The 24,468-nt window shown below is 33.4% G+C and overlaps 1 protein-coding gene across 1 annotated transcript in view; it reads right to left on the bottom strand.

Annotated features, from left to right (window-relative positions):
• Window positions 1-24,468, bottom strand: part of LOC150105708 (histidine--tRNA ligase, cytoplasmic-like) — a 190,507-nt gene that overhangs the window by 31,708 nt on the left and 134,331 nt on the right. Inside the window, exons 10-11 of the mRNA XM_090394308.1 lie at window positions 17,990-18,165; window positions 4,727-4,843 (exon numbers count right to left, since the gene is read on the bottom strand). Coding sequence (XP_090250434.1) covers window positions 4,727-4,843; window positions 17,990-18,165 — 293 coding nt within the window. The remainder of the gene's footprint in view (window positions 1-4,726; window positions 4,844-17,989; window positions 18,166-24,468) is intronic.

Here is a 24,468-nt window from a genome sequence, read left to right as displayed (position 1 = left end):
GAAAGGCAGCAGGAGTAGATGATATTCGACCAGAAATGCTGAAGTATGGTGGTATAAAAGTCTTAGAGTGGCTGCACTGCATAGTTCAGAAAGCCTGGACAGAGGGACAAATTCCCGATGACTGGAGTAGAGCTCTCATAGTACCCATATATAAAAAGGGAAATAAAATTGAATGTGAGAATTACAGAGGTATTTCCCTACTGAGTGTTCCTGGCAAGATCTATGCAAGTATACTTGAGAAACGATTGAGAAGAATTGTGGAAGAAAAGCTTGGTGAAGAACAAGCTGGATTCAGGCCAAATAGAGGCTGTCAGGATCAGATCTTCACTTTACGACAAATAGTCGAGAAAGCCTGGGAATATAACAAAGATCTGTATTTAAGTTTTGTCGATTTGGAAAAGGCATATGACAAGGTGCCAAGAGAGAAGCTATTCAATACGCTGCAGTTATATGGTGTCAATGGGGCATTATATCAAGCAATACTTAGTCTTTATTTGAGTTGTAAGTCAGCAGTTAGAATTGAAGGAAGTACAGGAAGATGGTTTAATGTTAAATCTGGTGTGAGACAAGGATGTACATTATCCCCTCTGTTATTCATTATCTATATGGATCACATTATGAAGGAAAGTGGTATTAAACCTGATATCAAAATTGGAGATGTTAATGTCAGCTCTTTGCTTTATGTGGATGATGTTATACTTCTAAATAAATCTGCTACAAGTCTGCAAGATTCTCTGACTAAATTGAATAGCTGTTGTAATAGATATGGTATGAAGGTCAGCAATAAAAAGACAAAGACAATGAAAATAGGCAGAATCATTGAAAATGTCAACTGTGTTGTGAATGGAGAACCTGTGGAACAAGTAAAACATTTCAGCTACTTAGGCACGATTTTTACTGAAGATGGTAAATTAAATATAGAAATAGACAACAGAATCAGCAAAGCTGGTATGGTGGGAGGTCAATTGAATAAATTCATATGGAATAAGAGAGAAATTAGTCGGAACACTAAATTAGCTGTATACAAGACAGTGTCCAAACCAGTTTTAACTTATGGATCTGAGAGCTGGGTCAGAAGTAAAACACTTGACCAAAGACTAGAGACCACAGATATGGGAGTCCTGAGAAAGATTAGAGGCGTGAACAGATGGCATCAATGGCAATATCATATTAAAAATGAGGATATTAGGAAAGAACTTGACATTGTCAGCATCCAGGAATGCGTTAGCAGAGCTAATCTCAGGTGGTATGGTCACTTAAATAGAATGGGAGAGGAAAGATTAGCAAAACAAGTGTTCTCTGCCAGGTTAGCAGCAAAACGACCAAGAGGAAGACCAAGATGTAGGTGGATTGATGCAGTACAAAAGTGCCTTGGAAGATAGAAATATAAGATCTGATAATGTTGGAATCTTGACAAGTAACAGACTGATTTGGAGGAAAATTATAGATAGGAAATTAGTAATGATGTAATTTTTTCATGTAGTACTGTCATATCCTGTACACCCCTTGAGGGTACATGTCAGGAATTTGATGATGATGATAAAATTTATTTAATGTATATCCTATTATTGTAATTTCCTTAAATTATATAGTGAAAATGCATAACCAATGTCTAAGCCTTTCCACGAGAATTTTTATGTTCCATGCACCATACAACTTCGATACCTTAAAAATCGCCCTGTAAAAATATGTTAATATAGACATGATATATTAATTTAATATAAAAACAAGATAAACATTACTTACCTTAATGAGAGAGACTTTTGATTCTGTTCTGATTACACCAAGCTTTTAATGTTTGGGGTTAAATTCATTACTGTCATTACTGAGAGCAGCAGAAAATTCTTCAAATTTGAATCAGTCAATCGTGACCTCATATTGTTTTGTTCATATCCGTATGTTGTTCTAAAATGACAGATATAACTCTGGTCAAATTTTCTTAATTCTAGGAAATGCTCACAGGGTAATTCGCCAGAAATTAGTCATGTTGAAAGCATTCAGGACTGGGGGAAGCTAATCAAATTTCATGTTCAATAATGAATTTGTTTTCAAGTCAACAAGTTCTGTTTGTATGTTACTAGGCATCTTCATGATTTTTTGTTCACTAAGTGAAAATGGGTTTATAAATGCAAGTATGCAGTCCTCTTCTTTAGTAAAATTACAAAAAATTACTTTCAACTGACTTTTGCAATAACTCGATATTTTCAATAATTTTGTAAAATTGTCATTATTTTCAGCACATTCACTCTGCTTTTTTAAGTACAGAAACTGGCTCAAATCCTCAATTTCTAACTGGGAGGTATACAGCTTGAACTTCATCTTGAATGCATTAATATCATTTACTAAGCTTAGAGACAATTTTTTCTTGTCCAGCAGTTTCAAATTTAGATCATTGAGATGGCTGGTATGCCATCTCAACTAAAAATGCTAAATCAAACAGCCAATTGTTATCACATAAAAGGGTTTTTCCTCAGGCAGCTCATTTTTCTATTCTAGAAAATTATGAACAGTACTTTTCAGTTTCCAAAATCTGCACAGAACCTGTCCTCTAGAAAGCCAGTACACCTCACAATGACGAACGAGATCAGCATATCTGAATTCTCTTCTGTTTAATCCTCATGCTCTAAATTTATTCACACATTTCACAACCGGTAACATAACATAGTGCAAATTTAATGTTTTTTCACACAGTAACTCTTGGTGTATAATGCAGTGATATTTTAGTAAAGGATGATAGAAAAAATTTTCAAGCAAAGTTGTAGTCCTAGCGGTGTTACCTATCATTGATGGCAATTGTCAGTACAAACACTGAGGAGTTTACTACAAAATTTTCTACTAGAAAATCAATTTGTAGATTTTCTAGGCACAATTTTATTTTCTATGTCTGATCTTCTTGTTTTGCCATGAAGGGATTCAAGACCAATAAGTTCTTCAAATCATCAATTCCTCTTATAAAAATGCTTAACTGGGCTACATAACATATGTCAGCAGATTTGTCCAAAGCTAAAGAAAAGAAAGTACAAACATGGACAAGGTCTTTCAGTGTTGCTCAGTTACATTATGAGAGAGTACACCTTGTAACCTGTTTGCTTTGACAGAGCAATTTTGTGTACTTCCCTTTTGATATTTTTATCAACAAGACATCTTGCAAATATTTGGAGACATGGCTTAACAAATTCTTCTCCATCAGAGAAAGACTTCTGTTTGTTTTTGGCTAACACTAAAGCAATTTCAAAAGACAATCACCAAACTTTCATAACTTCTTTTAACAAACATATTTTGTCTTCTTTTGATTTCTTCCTTTTTCTGAATTACATATTCTCTCTGTAACTCAGACCCAAGTACTAGCTTCAGTTTTTCTTCTATTTCAGTCTGATGTGTTTTATAGTGTCTATTAAAATAATTTCTTTTATTATGTGAAAAAATGTTTTCCTGACAAGATTTGCTATAAATAAGAACTCATTTTCTCACTCTTCACTGAATTCACATTTACTATCACCTTCTGTTTTTCTTTTACTATTTTTTTTTCACTGTGAGGGGTTAACTGAATGTAAAAACAAGACTTAATTTTCGAAAAAGTACATAATTGCAAATGTTGACAAAGGATGAACAAAACACAACTCCATAGCACACAAGTATCAATTGTAAACTGACTGAAAAAAACCTGTGACACACTGCTATTGCTAACACTTAGTACTTCAGGATCAAACAAGTGAATGTGCAAAAGATGTGCACGAAACAATAAAATCTCTAAAAATAAATAATTACTAAGTTTTAGCTTTTTTTTCTACAAATCGGTTTTTGGTTAATACTTTTTGCATAAATAGGCTAATGTTTTTATTATTATCATTGGGGTCCAATGCAGCACTTTTGGCATATGTGCTACAGGTTGGCCATCCCAGCCCTACATGTATACATAACACACACCCACCCACCCACACACACACACACACCAGAATTGTGCATTCAACCTAGGAGGCTGCAATGTATAGTAAAAAAATGGGTGAAAAGAGGACTCTGAACACCTACAGCAGGTGGCTGCCATCTTCAAAGAAATTAATTTATCTGAAAATGTAAATAAAAAAATCAAAAAGTATACACCTTGAGCATCATTAAAATGGCAGTAAAAATTAGAAATTGGATAATCTGGAAATAACCTGTGATTAATTATAAAAACCTTCAAACTGTAAAAATCATGTAGCTATGCAAAATAAAAATGACTGCCATAATTAATAGAATGCCAGGAAAATCTTAAAGAAATATTTTCTTCCAACTAAAGGATCAGGTGACAAAATAACTTGCTTTCATCAAAATCAAAAATTATGCATCTTCAGTCTCCTGATGATTTCACTTGAAATGATCCTAAACTTGAGACAGTTTGGATGTTGAAATGTGTTCACATTCTCTCAAGATTGCTGAGGAAAAGAGACATTAAACATAAGGACGTGTTATTAAATAACTATAAATCAATCTGGACCATCTTTTTAGAAGTATGCTGTAACATGCAAATACTGAACACGAATGCAAAGAGAGCTGATATGTAAAAAAGTGATATATGATACATTATATTCATGACAGAAATGAAACACACTGATGTTTCCCATATTGATGATTTTTCCCAATGAGAAAAGAAACAAAAGAAATCAAATAATTCAGAAAATACATATATAGCATACAATAAAATTTAACTTATTTAAAAGTTGAAAAGTAATTTAGAAAAACTCACCTTAATATTTGAATCCCAGAGTTCTTTACAAATTTTCATCCTTTCTTCTGCCATTTTTTTCTGTGCTGATGCCACATATACTTCTGTTTCAGTTTTCCTATATTTTCTGCAATTTGCCTAAAAATTAACATAACGTTTTTGAAAAATTATACATCAGCATTTTTACAGATAGTGAGCTAAAAAGATAATTACTGCACCTAAAACAATGGTGCACACACACAGGTGACTCAACTACGGAAACTCAAAGACCAAAGAAAGGTATAACAGATATAGCATGAAGTAGCAAAAAAATTTATTTTATTTTAACAGACTGCTTTAGTGAATGAATTCACTATAAAAGTATTACCACAATGAGAACTGATAACAGTGTAGAGATACATGTCAGATAGCTGAAAAAACATGATAAAACCGATAATGAAAATATCACTGCTGAAAAGATGAATTATGCAAACTATGAATTTAAAAGAACTGGGGGAAAAAAGTAATTAAAAATTGGTAATGTACACGGTAAGCGCCAGCAATACGATGGGTATTGGCCATTTTCTTAACATCAGATGTAGAAAGTATAAAAGTAACTGTTTTTTTTTTCTGTTGTTTTTTTTTATGAAAAATGTATTAAGAAGTGTTTGATTGGTTCAAGAGCATTAGGGCATTGGGCTGGTTTGAATTTAGGAGTAAATTATTGCACTCTACTATCAAACCAGTCTAACATGCCAAAACTCTTGAGCCAACCTAACCCTCTTAATACGGTTCATAAAAAACCATGAAGCAAGCTCAGTTAATTTTCTACTATCTACATTTGATGACATATTAAATGAAATGACTAGCACCTATCCTGTTACTGGCTTACCACATATATAAACAGGATTTAATTTTTTTTTTTTCTTCCTTTCTTTTACATGCAACTGTTTTTTTTTTTTTTTTTCTTTCAGCCAAATCATTTAACAAATTTAAACTTGTATACCAACTATCAACAAATGTCCTTTATCAAAATATGGATATAACAGTATTATTACCACATTACCAGATACACCATAGCCATGGTTCAACTTCTATGGCAGAATCAGTATAAACAATAACATCTAATATATAACCTATCGTACAGTCACAAAAGGACAAACACTTGTATTCCAAAACAGTGTCTTTCGGAAAGAATGAACTACCTAAACTCAATCTACCCTTCCAAATCAACATACTTTCATCAATACAGGTTTCTATGTGGGTAAAACACTTCATTTTTTTTTTTTTTTTTGTTCCAAATAATCAATCTTACTATTTGGCTTGTATAATCTGTCACCCTTAGGCAGTTTATTATTATCACAAAAATGGAGCAGTTAAAGTAGTTGAAATTGATCTAGTCACATAATTTTATTAAAAACCAGCATCAATTATGGGCAGGTTAACCAATAATAATCTTTTATTTTAACATATGACATCAAAGAAAAGAACAAATGCAGTGTTAGCCTATTTCTTATTATCTTTATTGTTTATTTTAGTTCTTCTAATCTAATTGGTTCTATATCAGCATTGATTTCTTCATTGTTATTTTCTATTATTAAATTTATGTAATAACATAAATTCTTATATTGATCTATCCATTGTTTCTCTTGTATTATAATTGATTTCTGCTTCATCTCTTTCTTAATTATTTAATTATATTCAGCAACTAGAGGAATATCCACTACAAGATCATAAGGTGTGTAGTGTTGGAAAAGAGCTCTGGAGAAGATAAGTGCTATTTTGAGTAATAATTGGCGGTATTGTTTGAATTTTGCTGTTGTACTATTTAATTTTGGTAATGTAGTGTCTGCATGATTTTTGGCCTGATTTATTAATTAAAACTGCCTTATTTAAACAGAATACAATGGCAGTTGTGAGGTCAATCATGTGGGCATTGACCAGTGCAACTAGGCAAGTGCCATGAAAATCATTAACAACAGACTTTTCCAAAAATGATTCAATGTTGTGAGTGTAATATGTATGCATGATGGAATGTAAGAGGCATGTTTGTGGAGAGAATGACTAGGAGATGAGAGAAAGTGTGGATTTGAAGAAAGTGCAATATATTAGAATACGAGTTCATCAATACAAAACAGACTGAAAAAAATAAAATATGGTGTAAATGAAAGAAACGGAAATGAAATGAAAACAAGTGAAATTGAGGGAACAAAAGAACATAAGAATGTACAAGTGAAAGTTAGTGATAAGGGAGCAAAAGGAGGTATGAATGAGGAAACAGAAGTAAGGTACAGCAGAACGAGAGGTAGTGAGACTATGGGTGCAAGAGAGAGTGAAATTATGTTGAATTTTTTTCTTGACAATTATTCATAAGACTATTACACTTTTTTTATAAACTTTGTCAAGTAGCTTTATTTTATCCTCCTACATGTTTCGCCAATCTTTTTCTATTGGCATCCTCAGGGAATACAAACTAGTAAGTTAAAATGAAGGTTACAGACTAGGTTATAACTGATGGTTCTAATTCATACAAAAAATTGGTATTGTGCGTGTCTCGTTAACGTGATTTATTCGTTATGGCTCATTACGTAATTGTTATGAAAGTTCATTTCTTTGATGTTTAATGATCTGATAAAAGTTTTCCAAATTTCTGGTAAAATTAGACCTTGATTCTTGTTTAGGTTTTCAGTTTTACGGGCGACTGTAGCTGCTTCTTTAAAGGTTCTTGAATAGTATTTATCTTCTATGTATGGCATAAGGCTCTTATCCCACTCAATGTGATGGTTAGTAGAGGCAAAGTGGCATGAAAGGCCTGAAATGTCTTGTCTGTTATTTCTGACATATCCTATGTGTTCTTTCTTTCTCATTTCAAAGCGTCTAGAGGTCTGACCTACGTAACTAATACCACATGAGCAAGGTATATTATATACTCCAGAGTACTTGTAGAATGGGTGAGGATCTTTCGGTGATCTTAAAAATTTCCGAATAGTGTTGATTGATTTGAATGCCACTCTGATCTTATGTGGTTTTAAAAGGTTAGCTAATTTTTTGGAAAGGTTGCTGACAAAAGGAATCGTAATTGTACTGATGTATTGGACGTCATCACGTTGTCGATGTGGTATATCAGTAAAGAGAATCTTGTTATAGAGTCTTTTTGGGTAACCATTTAAAGAAAGTTCTCTGGATATTGTGGTTAATTCCGTTAGTAGGTCATCCTTGTCTGTCGTATACTGTATAGCTCTTTTCTTGAGACTATGGATAATGCTAAGTTCCTGAGCTATGTGATGAGCTGAGTTGAAATGGAGGTAACGTCCAGTATTTGTAGGTTTTCTGTATGCAGATAGGTTGATACTATTATTGGATTGTTTCTTTATTAAAATGTCAAGGAATGGCAGTTTTTTATCTTTTTCCATTTCTAATGTGAATTTGATGGTATTGTGGAAACTACTGATTTGGTTGAGGTAATTCATTAGTTCTTCTTTCGTATGATCCCAAATGATAAAGATGTCATTTACATATCTGTACCAAATTTTCGGTTTTGGAATGATCTCGGTTAAGATTTTTTTTTCTAGATCTTCCACGAATAAGTCAGCACAGGGAGGAGATAGGGGGCTACCCATAGCTAATTCAGTGAGTTGTTTGTAGATCGTTTTTTGCCAAATAAAATAGTTAGAAGTTAAACAGTGATTGAACAAAGTAGCGATGTTTTTTTTTGTCACGTTAACAAGACATGCACATTGTCACGCACAATATCAATTTTTTGTATGAATTAGAACCATCAGTTATAACCTAGTCTGTAACCTTCATTTTAGCTTACTAGTTTGTATTCCCTGAGGATGCCAATAGAAAAAGATTGGCGAAACATGTAGGAGGATAAAATAAAGCTACTTGACAAAGATTATAAAAAAAGTGTAATAGTCTTATGAATAATTGTCAAGAAAAAAATTCCACATAATGAACAGGATCAACGAGTTCACCAAACAAAAGGTACGCAATCTCGAAGGTTTAAAATGCAAAAAAAAGCTAGGTATTTCATCTGACTTTTTTAAAAAGATGTAGAGACAATAGCGTGATCCCAAAATTTCTTCGTTTGAAACAATATTATAAAACTAGACAAGCCAACTTGATTTACCAACGAACTTCGTATGCTCTTCTTAGAGAAAGAATTCGCCATACGAGATTCATGCTTAGCAAAATAGACTCACAGTGCTATAATTTATTCACAGATATCTCTAATAATCTTGAAGCTGAGACATGGCAACTATTAGACAATATGATTAGCAACAGTTTTACCAAAACGTTTAATCACAGCAAAAAGACACAAATTGATAAATTCAATATACTGTATGATAATCATAGCAACTGGAAACCGTCTCTACCAGATAACTAAGTGATAATTAACCTATCTAAACACGTTTTAAATAAACCTGAGATCTCTATCCTCAAAAAAGGATTCAATTTTGCTTTAAAACCCACTGTCATTCCTAAAATAGAGTTCATCTGCAACTTAGAAAGAAAAAGCCTTCTCATTACTACCAGTTCTAATAGCTAATGACTTACGATTAAAAAGCAGCATAATGCTTTCAGCTCAGTCAAGATCTCCTAACCAACTCTAACCAAATGGAACGAAGAACGCTTCTCAAATTAAGGAATAATAAAGATATCATCATACTCAAAGCCGACAAAGGTAATAATACAGTTATATTAAATACTCAAGATTATGAAGAAAAAATTAAAAATCTATTATCTGACAGGTCTGTATATGAAGTCCTCAGTAGAGATCCTACCACAAAAAACCATCATGACACCAATGAATTATTACGTGGAATGAATAACTGGCCTATAGAAATTATGAAAAAACTAAAATCTATGCACCCACTTACTCCTAGATTGTATGGCCTTCCAAAAATTCATAAAGGTATACCATTACGTCCAATAGTTGATGGAATCTATTCTCCCACTTACCAACTGTCCAAGTATCTTGCGAAGATTTTACAACAACACATTCACGTCTCGGATACTTATATTAAAAACTAAAAACATTTTATAGATAAAATAAAAAACATCCCTATTTTTGAAGAGGATATACTAGCAAGCCTGGACATTACATCTCTGTTTACTAACATTCCAGTGGTTGAAGTCATCAACATCTTAGACAACTTGTTCCCAAAAAACATCACTACTTTGTTCAATCACTGTTTAACTTCTAACTATTTTATTTGGCAAAAAACGATCTACAAACAACTCACTGAATTAGCTATGGGTAGCCCCCTATCTCCTCCCTGTACTGACTTATTCGTGGAAGATCTAGAAAAAAAAATCTTAACCGAGATCATTCCAAAACCGAAAATTTGGTACAGATATGTAAATGACATCTTTATCATTTGGGATCATACGAAAGAAGAACTAATGAATTACCTCAACCAAATCAGTAGTTTCCACAATACCATCAAATTCACATTAGAAATGGAAAAAGATAAAAAACTGCCATTCCTTGACATTTTAATAAAGAAACAATCCAATAATAGTATCAACCTATCTGCATACAGAAAACCTACAAATACTGGACGTTACCTCCATTTCAACTCAGCTCATCACATAGCTCAGGAACTTAGCATTATCCATAGTCTCAAGAAAAGAGCTATACAGTATACGACAGACAAGGATGACCTACTAACGGAATTAACCACAATATCCAGAGAACTTTCTTTAAATGGTTACCCAAAAAGACTCTATAACAAGATTCTCTTTACTGATATACCACATCGACAACGTGATGACGTCCAATACATCAGTACAATTACGATTCCTTTTGTCAGCAACCTTTCCAAAAAATTAGCTAACCTTTTAAAACCACATAAGATCAGAGTGGCATTCAAACCAATCAACACTATTCGGAAATTTTTAAGATCACCGAAAGATCCTCACCCATTCTACAAGTACTCTGGAGTATATAATATACCTTGCTCATGTGGTATTAGTTACGTAGGTCAGACCTCTAGAAGCTTTGAAACGAGAAAGAAAGAACACACAGGATATGTCAGAAATAACAGACAAGACATTTCAGGCCTTTCATGCCACTTTGCCTCTACTAACCATCACATTGAGTGGGATAAGAGCCTTATGCCATACATAGAAGATAACTACCATTCAAGAACCTTTAAAGAAGCAGCTACAGTCGCCCGTAAAACTGAAAACCTAAACAAGAATCAAGGTCTAATTTTACCAGAAATTTGGAAAACTTTTATCAGATCATTAAACATCAAAGAAATGAACTTTCATAACAATTACGTAATGAGCCATAACGAATAAATCACGTTAACGAGACACGCACAATACCAATTTTTTGTATGAATTAGAACCATCAGTTATAACCTAGTCTGTAACCTTCATTTTAGCTTACTAGTTTGTATTCCCTGAGGATGCCAATAGAAAAAGATTGGCGAAACATGGAGGAGGATAAAATAAAGCTACTTGACAAAGATTATAAAAAAAGTGTAATAGAGAGTAAAATTGTAAGAATGCAAGATTTGATAAAACAGTTATTAAAAAATTAAAAAAGGAATATGAGGAGTGATATTAGACATTTAGCGAAACTAATGAAAGTGTACAAAAGAATAGAATGAAAGAAAAAATGGTGAAAGGTGGGTGATGAGTGATTCCAGGATAGCAGTGTATGGAGATTCCCATGGTGAGAGGATTAGTCAATGAGAGAGAGAGAGAGTCCATAAGGTCTACTACCCAGAAGGGAGAATGAGTAGGATGAATTCAGGAATTGGACATGAGGAAGAAATGAGCAAGAGAATAAGTGGTGGTTGTGGGCACAAATGATCTAAGTGGACGTAAGAAGTCTGTGAGGGCAAATATCAGGAAGTTATTGAGAAGAGGGAAAGGTTGTCAGTGTGCTGCAAAGGTATGACAATGGTTAGTTGACATGGAGAGCCATAATCATGAATGGTATGCTAGTGAAGCTGTGTGAGGAGAAGGGAGCACAGTTTGTGGATGTATGCATGCGTTTGAGAGAAGAAAAGAATTATACAGGGTGATGGGTTCCATTTGAATGGCTTTGGAGTGAGTGCAATTGAGAAAGTGTTGCTAGATGGAAGTGCAGTGTGTGATACAAACAAGAGATCAGAAGTAAGGAAGTGAAAGATAAGGAGAGTGGTATTGAAGAGGCAGAAGTGCTTGGCAGTGGAAAAATTAGTAACATGAGAGAGAACGGGAATGCAAGAGGAACAGGGAAATGGGGGAGCCCAGGTGGACAGGGAGATATGACAGGGAGAGTGGATGTTGAAAGTAACAGTGAATGTGTGTATGGAAATGGAATATATTGCAATATGGGCAGAGAAGTTGAGACTGAACAGATATATGTATGGTAAGGGTGATTGGGCAAGGGTAGGTGTGGTGAGGAAATCACAACCACCAAGTGGCTTCAATAGGACTGATTATAAACATAAGAATGAACTGCTGCAAATGCCAGAAGTCAGAAATAAGGGAGATGAAATGGTTTCACCAATTGAGTTTATTCGCACCTGAAATCATTGGAATAAGTGAAACATGGTTGAATGAAGATGATATCCTAATGGGAAAAAGAAATGGAAGGATACAGTATTTTTTGCAAGGATAAAAAGGACAAGAAGGGAGGAGAGCTATTTCCCTCATAACTATTGCCACTATTTCCCTCTTTCTTGTCAACATAAGGTTGACACGAAAGAGGGAAATAGTGGCAATAGTTATGAGGCAATGTGGTGTGAGGTGGTGGTGGTGGTGGTTGATAGGAAGACATTTAGTTAGATGTTGCTAAGACCAGGGAACGTGGAGGATGGTGATGAAGAAATGTATAAACAATTTGGATTAAATGAACAAAGGAAGGGTAATAATTATGGGCAACTTTAATTGTGGTGGTTTAATGAAGAGACAGCATTTGGGAATAAGAAAAATGAATTTCTTGAGTTCTCAAGAGATAACTATCTCAGGCAGCATGTAAAATGAGGGCAACTTGAGGATTAAGGGTTTCAGATCTGAAAATTTAAATCTCCTAAAAAAAAGCGACAGAGAAAGAAACCATCGAAACCGTAGGTTTCGATGGTTTCTTTCTCTGGTGCTTTGAATGATTTTGATGTAGATGCACTCTTTTCTTTCTCGTTGAATGATTTTGATTTAGACGTTATGAGAAGAACTATTCACGAATTTTACGTGGTCGAGAAAAGAGTGCCAACTGTTCCGAAATTGATTCCTGTGCTTAAAGAAAAAATTAATTTTTCCTTGGAAAAGAGAAACTTTAAGGGAAATACTTCATGAAATCGGATTTTGTTTTAATGCTATTGAGTATGTTTGGGCAGAAGTGAAAAGTTTCATTCACCATCGCAACATAACTGGGGATATTGACATGTAGAAACTTTTTAAGCTTTCAGAACAGGTGATTGAAAGTATTACAGTTCAAAACTAGGGAAAATATTGCTCTCATGTCACCTCATTGGAAAATATATATTGGGACAGAGACGGAATTATCGAAGAATTATGCGAACCTTTGGTGATCACTTTAAGTGAAAGTGATGGCGATTCGGACACCGATTCAGATGACTATGAAGATTAAAAGAATTTGAAAATGGTATTTTTTCCAACCTTTTTTTTTTGCATGGATTTGTTAAAAGAGTCACAACAAGTCATAAATAATTAATCGGTTTAGGACATTAAAGTGTCTCAGTTCTCTCAACTGTAAGTTTAGAATATCTAAGTTCATTTGAAAAAAAATTCTGTTTTTCTGTATAATTATTTTTATTTTATAGAAAACTTTCATAAAAATAAATTTCATTAAATTTTTGTTTTATGCTATACCTTTTTTTAATTTTGTTAATACTCTACGTAAATTTTTCCAACTGTTATACAAGCAAAATAGTTACACTTTAAAAACTACAATGTTCGTAAAAGAAAAGCTAAATTTTCCGACCTGTAATAATAAACAAACTCATTCCAGAATACAGATTGATTACCCTATTATCAGAATGGATTCTCCTTTTTGGGACATGTGCAGAAGTGCCAAAGGGTCTCTAATCTGTGGGCGAACTATATCACTGCTTGTTTCATTTAGCAATTTTCCGAAGCAATTACTTCATACTTCAAGGATATCTTTTTCTCCAGTTTTTCATGTCACCTTTATCATCTCTAATTCCTTTTACAACACTCTTTCCTTTATTTCTGAGCTTCTTCAACAATCTCCAGAATATCTTGACACCTTCTTGATATATATTTTCTACGTTCTTACCAATGTCTTCCCATGACTTTCGTTTAGCTAGTTTTACACAGTGTTTAGCTTTCTTACATTTGTCTCTATATTCTCTAAGAGCACAAACTGACTTATTTGCCAGGAACTTTTGATATGCTTTCTTCTTTTCCTTCACTGGCTCTTTAACTTCCTGTGTCCACCATGGAGTTGTGAATTTTCTATCCTTGCAGACAACCTCACCACATGCCTCTCTGGCTGAATCAATCAATGTTTTCTTAAAGGCTTGCCACTGAATCTCCAAGATTTGGTTCCTGTTCTCAAGCACTTTCATTTTGTGTAATCTTTGTGTATTTTAGTCTACAGTTCACCTCTGAGAGCACTCAACTTTCATTCACTTTAAAACTTTCTTAAATGTTCTGCTTTTCAAAATGAAATTCAATTTTATCCTGCTCAAAACTAAATACAGTCATACCCCAACTTACGCGAATCCGGAGTTACGCAGTTTCTTATATGTACGTATTCCCGTCCCACTTCATGCCTCACCACTAGTCATATCTTTCCGGCACCAGCTGCATTCGCCAGTGTTGCACATGCTGTGAACAAGCACTGGCGTGTTTCGCGCGGTCTCCATTCATGCACGATTTTTATAGTCTACAAACCTTGCGATTGTTTAATGTTATGTTCTTGATAAAAATTTTATCACATAAAAAATAATAATGTTGTCCAAAAGAATCAAGTCCAATTCTTCTACAGCTAGCAAGAAAAGAAAAACATTGACTTTGGAAACAAAACTCAACATTATTGAGGATTTTGAAGGTGGAATGAAAATTTGTGAGCTAGCAAAGAAGTTCGACCTACAGGAATCCACAGTAAGAACAATCATAAAAGAAAGGTTTACAGATTTTGGAGGACATAGATTCTAACGAGGAACGAATTGTAGCCACAAGGCAAGGAATAAAAAAAAAAAATCATTAGCTTGCTATGAAGAAATTTTGCGTGACAAGAAAAACGCATTATGCCGTCAGACAAATCTATTAGATGTTATGAAACCATCGACATCGAAATAACTTTCTTTTTTTTTTTTTTTTATGTATGAAAAACTACAGTTATGATTATATTTCTTAAAAAATATAGCTGTTTTTGTAAACCTTTGGTCTCAATTATATGTTTGTACATATAAATTCATGCAAAATTATACCCCGAGTTATGCGAATTCGACTTGAGCGCTTTTTGTTGGTCCCACCTACCGTGTAACTTCGGGGTATGACTGTAGTGATCACTTCCAATTTCAAACCCACTGTACACTCTGGTGTCCTGCACCAGGGAGAAAACATCACTATCAACAATAACATAGTCAATGAGACAATTCTGTTTCAGAGAACTGTATTTTTCATAAGTGAATAGCAGTCTGTGCTTAAGAGTAATTATTAAGGCAGAGCATAAATGTATTCATTTTGGTGTTGTAAAATAAACAGATCATATTTCATGCCCCATTTAAGAAACCTGAAAGTTTTTTGAAGTAGGGGCAAACAAAGCGATGCTGAGGAATGCACATTCTTATAAGCTCTCTCTCCTCTGAATTCAAAACTCTCCAAGTTTCTATATGTATGTGTGTGTGTGTGGGTGTGGGTGTGTGTGTGGGGGTGTATACACACACACACACACACACACACACACACACACACACACACACACACACACACACACACACACACATGTACATGTGTATGTATGCGTTCTTCTACTAAATAAGAACGTTCTTTAATATCTTCTATTTTTGTTTATTTTCCTTTGCCAGAATGAAGACATTTAAGTTCTTCTTTGGTAAAAAGGAGAATTAAGATTTTGCTTTCCCTAAATATAAGAATTTAGGGAAAATTCTTCAAATTTTCAAATTTTTTAAGTATTGTGCCAGGATGTTTCAATTTGAAATAAGTGAGATATAATGGAGGATATTATAGATCCATCTATATTTTATATCCTCATGTAGAAAGAAACTTAAAATTTTTGAAAATTTACCAGAAAGTTTGTAAAAAATAACCTTCTCAAAGGTTCTCTGGTAAAATTTTTGAATTAAAAATTTTCTACTTTTTTTACTTGTTTCCAAATTCTTCTATAAAATGCAGATGAATCTGCAATATTGTTCTTTAAAATATCCAAAAGTATATTAAATTACAAACCATTAGGAAAAAGAAAACCAGTACGTCCTCTAAAGAGATTTGACAAAGATTTCTGATGCTGGAACAGGCCTAAATCCATGAAAAGTATGATGATGATGATGATATTCAAAAAAACAAAACAAAATAAGCTTCTCAGCTCTACAGTTTAATATTTTATTATGCACCCACCTAGAGATCACTTATAGTTTCATTATTTGACATAATGAAACTTTAGGAAAGAACTTGACATTGTCAGCATCCAGGAATGCGTTAGCAGAGCTAATCTCACGTGGTATGGTCACTTAAATAGAATGGGCGAGGAAAGATTAGCAAAACAAGTGTTCTCTGCCAGGTTGGCAGGAAAATGACCCAGAGGAAGACCAAAATATAGGTGGATTGATATGGTACAAAGTGTCTTAGACGATAGAAATATAAGATCTGGTAATAATTTGGAGGAAAATTGTAGATAGGAAGTTAGTAATGATGTAAATTTTTCATGTAGTACTATCATATCCTGTACACCCCTTGAGGGTACATGGCAAGAATTTGATGATGGTGATGAAACTATCATTTAATTTAATAGAGAACATTGTATTTAAAAAACAATAGACACAAAATATTTGAAGAAACAATCTTCACATAACACAAATATTAACGGAACTTATTTTGAATTGTGAAATACAGAGAATAATTATGGATTTAATAATTAAAATTAATTTGCAATAAATTATGGATGTACGAAAATGAATTTTTCAGCATTTTCTTGGGTAGCATATGTCTGGTTTCTTTATAAATATTTCTAGAAAAAAAAAAATCTTTCAAGCAATAAGTTTACTCATTAGTCCTGGAAATGTTTCTATTTGAGCAGTTGCACAAAATAAGCAGAAGCTTTTCCTGATTGGTTGCATTTGTTATGATGCATGTAACAAGAATTTTTCTGCTTCAGGCAGCTGAAAATTGAATCTTTCTACTGATTTGGCTGAAGCTGAATATCTCAAAAACTCACCAAAGCAAACCAAATATTTGTGTCCATCTCTAAGTTGCACTAGGTTTCAAAGAAGATGCCTTCACTTCTCTTAATAATTAAAATTTTGAATTACAAATATTTTAGTAGCTAATTTTCAAAAAAGATTATCTTCTCTTTGTATGCTTTATCTTTAGTATGCCAGTTGCATGGTGGTTAAAACAGGAAAACAATATAATATTAACTTAAAAAAAAAATTAATAATTTAAAAAATGTTTAACAGCAAAAATATGATCCATTTGAAAAAAAAAAAAAAAGATTTAAATAATAAAGTAACACGTAAAAACCACAGTGATATCTTTAATTAGTAAAAGGACAGATATTTCGTACTAAAATTAATAGTACATCTTCAGTGTCTGTAATAGGAATGGAATACAGGCAAAACGTTCGATGGATCACCTATTAAAATACAATTGTTACCGCGTGCTAAGAAATAATAGAAATAACAAATTTTAATCTATTAAGATAAATGTTTTTTTACCTAAGATAAAAGTCTCTCAGATCTTTGAGAGAGACGTAGTCATTTCTATTTAAATTCGGTCAGTGTAAGATAGTTTCACAACTTTCTTTGAATCAGCGTTCATATTTGAATCTGCATCTATGAAGGAGAACTGCTTTATCCCACTGGAGACATTATGAGTAGAGTCAATACTGTGCTGTGCCAGATCAGGCTTCAGAGGTTTGTTATAATCAATATAATATTGATGTTCTTTTATTCTTTTTTCCAAAGAACGGCCAGTTTGTCCAAAATAAGAGAAATCGCATTCGCAAATGCATTTTTCAAATGGTTTTCTATTTAATGGAACGAATTAGCGCACTGAAAACATATCCACATAATATTAAAATATTTTATCTGAACATTTTATAACTTAAAAGAAATATAATCGAGTAAATACCTGTGCTTTTAATTCCATAAGCGAAAAAATCCGTTCTATTCCGATACTCATTCCAACACAAGGTACTTTTTTCCCTTTAGAGTCAAACATACCAACTAAATTATCATACCGACCACCACCTGCAATACTGCCTATTGAAATAGGTTCACCATCCACAATTCCAGCAACATTCTCATCTGCAAAGTTGAGCAGAAAAATATATAGCATCAGTGGAAAGGCTTATGTATTTACAGTACATGTTATTTATTTTCCCAGTATTGATGACAACACAAAATGATAACAAAATAATATTATTAACTTATTTGCTGATATTTTTGGTGGTATTATATCCAGCAACTTCAGAGCACAAAAAACAGTTTGTCAAAGTATGTGAAACAACAATTTGGCATGATAGTATGACTAGTTTAAAAAAAATTGTAACAGACAACACAAGGAACTAAAGTCCTAATTAGGCACCATCTATGTTAGAAAAAGAGAGAAAACAAATATTAATTAGATCTTAAAATGACTGTCTCCCAGATATTTGGTAAATTTATACAACCATACCTGTTGAGTTTTGGAGTATGTTTTAAAGCTTCTGTCGATTCCAAAAACAATATCTCTGACTTATGACTTCTGTGTAGCACTTTTGTTTTCTTAAAATTGATCCTGTATGAAGTGGTATCCAAGGCATGGTCTGCTAGACCCAACTTGCCATAGTGATAAAAAGCTTAATTAGGACTTTAGTTCCTTGTGTTGTCCGTTACAATTTTTTTAAACTTGTCCCATTATTATACCAAATTGTTGTTGTTTTACATACTGTGACAAACTGTTTTTGTACTCTGAAGATGATGGATATAATACCAGCAAAATATCAGCAAATAAGTTAATAAATATTATTTTCTTATTACTCTATGTTGTCATCAATACTGTGAAAATAAATAACATGTAGCATCAGAGGTATTTTTCCCCCATACCTTATGTATAGAAAATTTACAAAATAACTTTATACAGCATATATAATTAATATCTAAATCACACTTCTCATGTTTGCACATTTTCACATCAGATTTCACACAAACTGTTTTTCCAATTAAATATATCAAATTCAGATGAGAAGGCTCACAAATGGAAACCTATTAATTTTTTTTAAGAATAACTGCTATGCCTAAAGTTAACTATGATGATTTCAACAATAATATCCCTTTTGAGAGATCATGTCAAGATTTTTCACAAAATGAAATAAAACATAAAAAGTCTTTCTTGATTTTCTCAAATTTATTTACTATTTTAACCTAATGAATAAATAAGACAATTTATAAAATTATAAACAAAACTGAAAATAGAAGAAAATAAGTGTTCATACAAAAAAGTAAATGTTGACTTGGAATCCCAAATCTTTTTATTTATTATTATTTTTTGAAGCAAATCTTGTTCTTCTGTCATTTAAAAAAAAAAAACTGACACTATACTGAAAGCTCCTTTCCATCTATCTTTTTTGCATCCTGATTAAATTTTCATGGCATCAATATTCTCAGGGAAATATGCTATATAACAGTGCAAAATAAAAATTACCATTCAAGGATCTTAGTCAGAAAAAATCAAATCAAATCAGCTAACGCCTTTTTATTCCCATATAGGGAGTAGGCGAGGCCATTTGGTCCTATCTAACTTTTGGAAACTGAGTGGGCAGTTCAATCTCCACCGGCAGCCAATCAGAGATAGCTGGCCCAAGGCTATCACTAATTAAGCGGCATGCAGTGAAGAGAGATAGTTCAACAAGTGCCGCCATCTTGTGATCCCTAACCCTAACACAATATATTTAATGTCTGAAATTATGTGGGTTCTATGGTCGATTTTCTTGAGTTTCCGGGAGAAAAAACCCACTTGCCCGTACCAGAGATTGACTAACTCGGGAACCAGTCAAAAAAAGGCTTAGAAAAATTTCCTCTAGTCGACGACTAGATTCGAAACAAAGTCTTCCTTCGTGCAGTCAAATGCCGTGGTGTGCAAATGCCACATCCACTGAGCTATACAGGAATTTTTTCTTGTGTAGCTAAGTGGATGTGGCATTTGCACACCACGTGACATTTGTGACATTTGCACACAAGAAAAAATTATTTTTCCCTTCTTTTTGTCAAAACAGGGAAAAATAATTCTCATTTTCATGCTCAGAAATACTTTCATCACTACATGATAGCTAAACCTTTTCAGGCAGAATGAACCATGTATGTTTTTCTGTGTGAGAAAAGAGATTATTCTTATTATTATTAATAAGAATATTAATAAGATGATTATTATTATTAAGAGAGACCGTCAGGGACTCATCGAGGGAGGCCACATACTACATACATTAGCTATCATACTTATTTTTGAATTCACACTGCTTGCACTCACAACATCCAATGGCAATCCACTCCAATCACACACCACCCTATGAGAGAAAATCAAGCCCTCACCCCCCTTCTTAGCGATATTCATTCTCGGCTTCCAAGAATGCCCTCTTGTCCTTTCCCAACTCTCCATAAATTGAAATTCTGTATGACCCTTTCAGAAGTTTTTAAGTCTCCATATCACCCTTCTTTCTCCTGTTTGCTTAGTGTCTGCAGTCTACAAATTCTCAATCTGTTTTCATAATCAGTATTCCACAATCCTGATGCAATGCAATAGTAGACATATTAAAGCATTGGTCTCCAAAATTAAAGCAAATGTCACATTCATCTGGTACAGCTTTTATTTAATTTCCCCCAAACACAAAACCACACTTCTTCCATTTCCAATTTTATTTTCTCTATTTCCTTTTTAACCATCTTATTTTTGTTTAACCATTATTTTATTTTATGATTATGTGACCTATCTGTATTTATACACATGCTGGATGTTACTTGTTACTCATTACTATGCGGTACAGCTACCTAACACTTCAAACATGAATCATCATCATGCCCAAATTAAATATTGATCTCAGAATAATTTCACAAACTATGAAAAGGAGTGGTGTTATCACAATGGTTGCCAAACCAGTTTTACTGATCTTATGCAGATGGCTAAAGCAAAAGAATTTAAGTTCTAATTTGAGATAGTATACTGATATCATACGATGTTAGCATTCATTTAAACTTTGGTTAGTAAGAATTGTCACATACTAAGTTTAGATTACTATGTTTATTAATTTATATTTCAGAAAGATATCATTAGCTATTTTCATGTTAATTCATGCAGTTCAAGTCAAGTCACTAGAATTTATTTGATATCACTACTTCCTGCTTATTAGATATTGCTTAGGTTACAACACAGCAGTTTCACTTCATATAAAATGTGAGTAAACGTCAAAAATGTATGTTGCTCAACAGCTCAATGAATTTTCATTACAAAAAATAGATAAAAAATTAGCTTTCTAATTAGGATGGTAATTTGGCTAATAAGAAAGAATTCTTTCTAATTAGCTTAATCAGCTAATTTGAAATAAATAATTAGCTCATTCTTAATCACTGGATATAGCAACAACTGTTATCATGTAATCCTCTTTAAAAGATATTGGTTTTGGCTAAAGGGTGCGATTATGCAGTTATATCTAAACACGTTTCGCTATAGATTTCCTCAATGGCATCAAAGGATTGCATAATATGACATGCAACACTGCAAGCAAAATACACTTTAGCATTGTTACATTTTGTATAAAAGAAAACTCATAATTTTGAGTAAGAAAAATTTCTAACACATCACCATCCAACTTTAAAGTACTTTTCTTCTCAAAAGGAAGAATAATATGGCAGATAAAGGAGGAAAGTAGTTACACAAAATAAAAAGGAATGTTCATTCTACTTACCATCTCAAGCACCTCCAAACATTAAGAGGTCAACAAATTAAATAACTTGTTAAATGAAGTGACACTGTGGGATAAATGACTAAAAGAGAAGATCAAGATACAGTCTAGAGAACTCCTAGGATGTATGAGTTACCTAAAATCCCCAAAGCTAATATTCGACTGAGATAATAATGCAGGGGGTTTGGCAATGTATAGCTTGTGAGCTGCATGCGGCTCTTTGAACATATAAACTGCAGTTCTATCTTTTAGCCAATAACATGTATGACCAGCACAGTTCTCAATTTAGTTTGCCTGCACATCGCAAGCAGCACACACATACTGCAAGGTGTTGAAGGTTAATTGTTGTGGTCGTGGCAAGTATAAATAGTTAACACATGATGAAAATAATATCCATGTGTTTGATACATGGAGTAGCCTACACATGTACATAAATTTGAAAATATTTGCATTTAGAATTCTCTCAGTTTTTGGTTCGACATATTTCTGTGAGCAAATATTTTCAAATGTGAACTATATTAAAAACAAATCAAGAAACTGTCTGCACAATGCTAGTCTCTCAGCATATTTAAAGATGAAATGCTGAGAGACTAGCAGTGTGCAGACACTGCTAGTCTCTCACCTGATGTTGAGAAACTTACTCAAGAAGTTCAGCAGCAAAAGTCACATTATTTCATACCTAATTGGATGTTTGTTACGTTTTTTCAGTATTAATACATATTTCAAAAAATATATTTTTTAAATAAAACACCTTCCCACTCTATTCCATTTCTTAATCCTCAAAATCTTTTCTTTTCTTAATCCCCCCCACCTCCTCAAAACTTGAGCTGAAGTGTGGCTCTTCGATTTTTTTTTTTTTTTATTAGATCAAAAATGGCTCTTCACTCAAAATAGGTTGTAGACCCTGCAATAGTGGACTGGACTGGATGACTGATAGATCAATCCTTACCTCTCATATTAAAAAATGCCAAACATTCAAAAATAAGTTTGCAAATATTCACTTATCTCTTTTCCAATATCCTTATCAGTTTTGAAATTGCTCTCTCTCTCTGGGAGAACATTCTTTAGGCAGTTACTCTGGAATTGCCGAAAAAATTCCCCTTCAGACAATGAACAACATTTCAAATGTCATGATAAATCATACAAACAAGTTGATCTTCTATTTCAAACTGCTCTTGCAAACTACTATATGCAAAACTTTGAATGTAGATATGCTACACTGACAAGATTTTACAATCTTGAATTCCTCCTAATAAAAACTTCAAACTTTTTTTTTTACATAAGATCAATGCCATCCATTACAAGACCAATTTGAAACTGAATCCAATAACAGTCTTCTATATCTCATATTGAACAACTACATGGTTGTCTTTGGTTCTCAGTGTACAGAATGAAAAAAAAAAAAAAACCACACACAAGAAGATAAGTGTCACTGTAATCCTATGCAAAAATATCATACTATCAACCACCACTGTTCCATAGATATTTACAAGAATTCAAATTTGATATTTGATATTCATTAAATTTAATATTTCTTGCCTAATCTTGAATCTCTCCTGTTGACCTTCTGGGGCTTAAGATTTCCTTACCTCTTATGTATCATTCATCAGCTATCTTTACTAATCACCCCAACCTCTTTGACTTCTTATCATTGAAGCTGATTTCCTGCAATACAACTATCCTAACATCAAAGTCATCTTCTCTGGTGACTAATCTCCATAACTCCAGCTGGCTCCTTTTTTCCAATTTCATTGACCAAACTAGAAAAAAAGCTAAGATATTCATTGTGAATAAACAATGACCTGAAGCAAACTGTTCATCTCTGAACTAAAATATCCAGCATTCACCCAAACCAGTTCTCCTAGGTACAGAATAAGGAACACTCCTCTTGGTAATTCAGATCACAATCTCATCCAAGCTTCATCACTAGTTGAACAAGATCTTCTCAGCCATTCATGTTTTTTGGTGCCAACAATGATAATAGGAAGAACTCCGAGACTTATTCCTCCTCTCCATGGTCACACTACTGTTTCAGTTCACCACAGCAAGATACTTGTGATTTTGTTAGAGAAATTATCCATGCCAGAATGAGGGCTTCCATTCCCAACTCTGCTAAAAATTCTCACCTAAATATTCAGGCCTGTTTTCTAAGAAGTGTGTTGGGGGAGGGAGAGAAAGGAGAAAAACAGCATATCAAAAGTAGCTTGAGACAAAACTTTCAGCTTCATTCTCAGGCTACACTGCTCACAAGCACTTGCAAAACCGTCACTAACAGAGCTATTTCTAGCTTGAATGGGCTAAAAGTAAAAAATTCTACACCGGTATTCCCACCTCTGCGTTATCCATATGACAGTACTGCTACATCACCTAAAGATAAAACTAATCTCCTAGCATCATTCTTCTCATCTGACTCCTGCATAGATGATAAATCAAATCACCTTTATCTGGAAAACTGCATAACATGCCACTTCTTGTGGCCTTTTGCTAGAAAGACAACAAAGAAATCTTGAACAATCTGGTAAAAGAAAGAAGGCTATGCTCCTGAACTAATAACTGTTCTTTATCATCTCTGCATTATATTATACTCAGCTGGCATCCACCCCACAACATGAAAGCAAGCCATATATGGCCATTTTTTTTTTTTTAAGTGATAAGTGTGTGTACATCAAACTAT

Source organism: Typopeltis vanoorti, chromosome 6, assembly GCF_054136105.1.
Source record: "Typopeltis vanoorti isolate ZY-2024b chromosome 6, IOZ_Tvanoo_1.0, whole genome shotgun sequence".
Lineage (NCBI taxonomy): Eukaryota > Metazoa > Arthropoda > Arachnida > Uropygi > Thelyphonidae > Typopeltis > Typopeltis vanoorti.
Note: the sequence above shows the minus strand (reverse complement) of the source record. Positions and strands in the feature narration are given on the sequence as shown.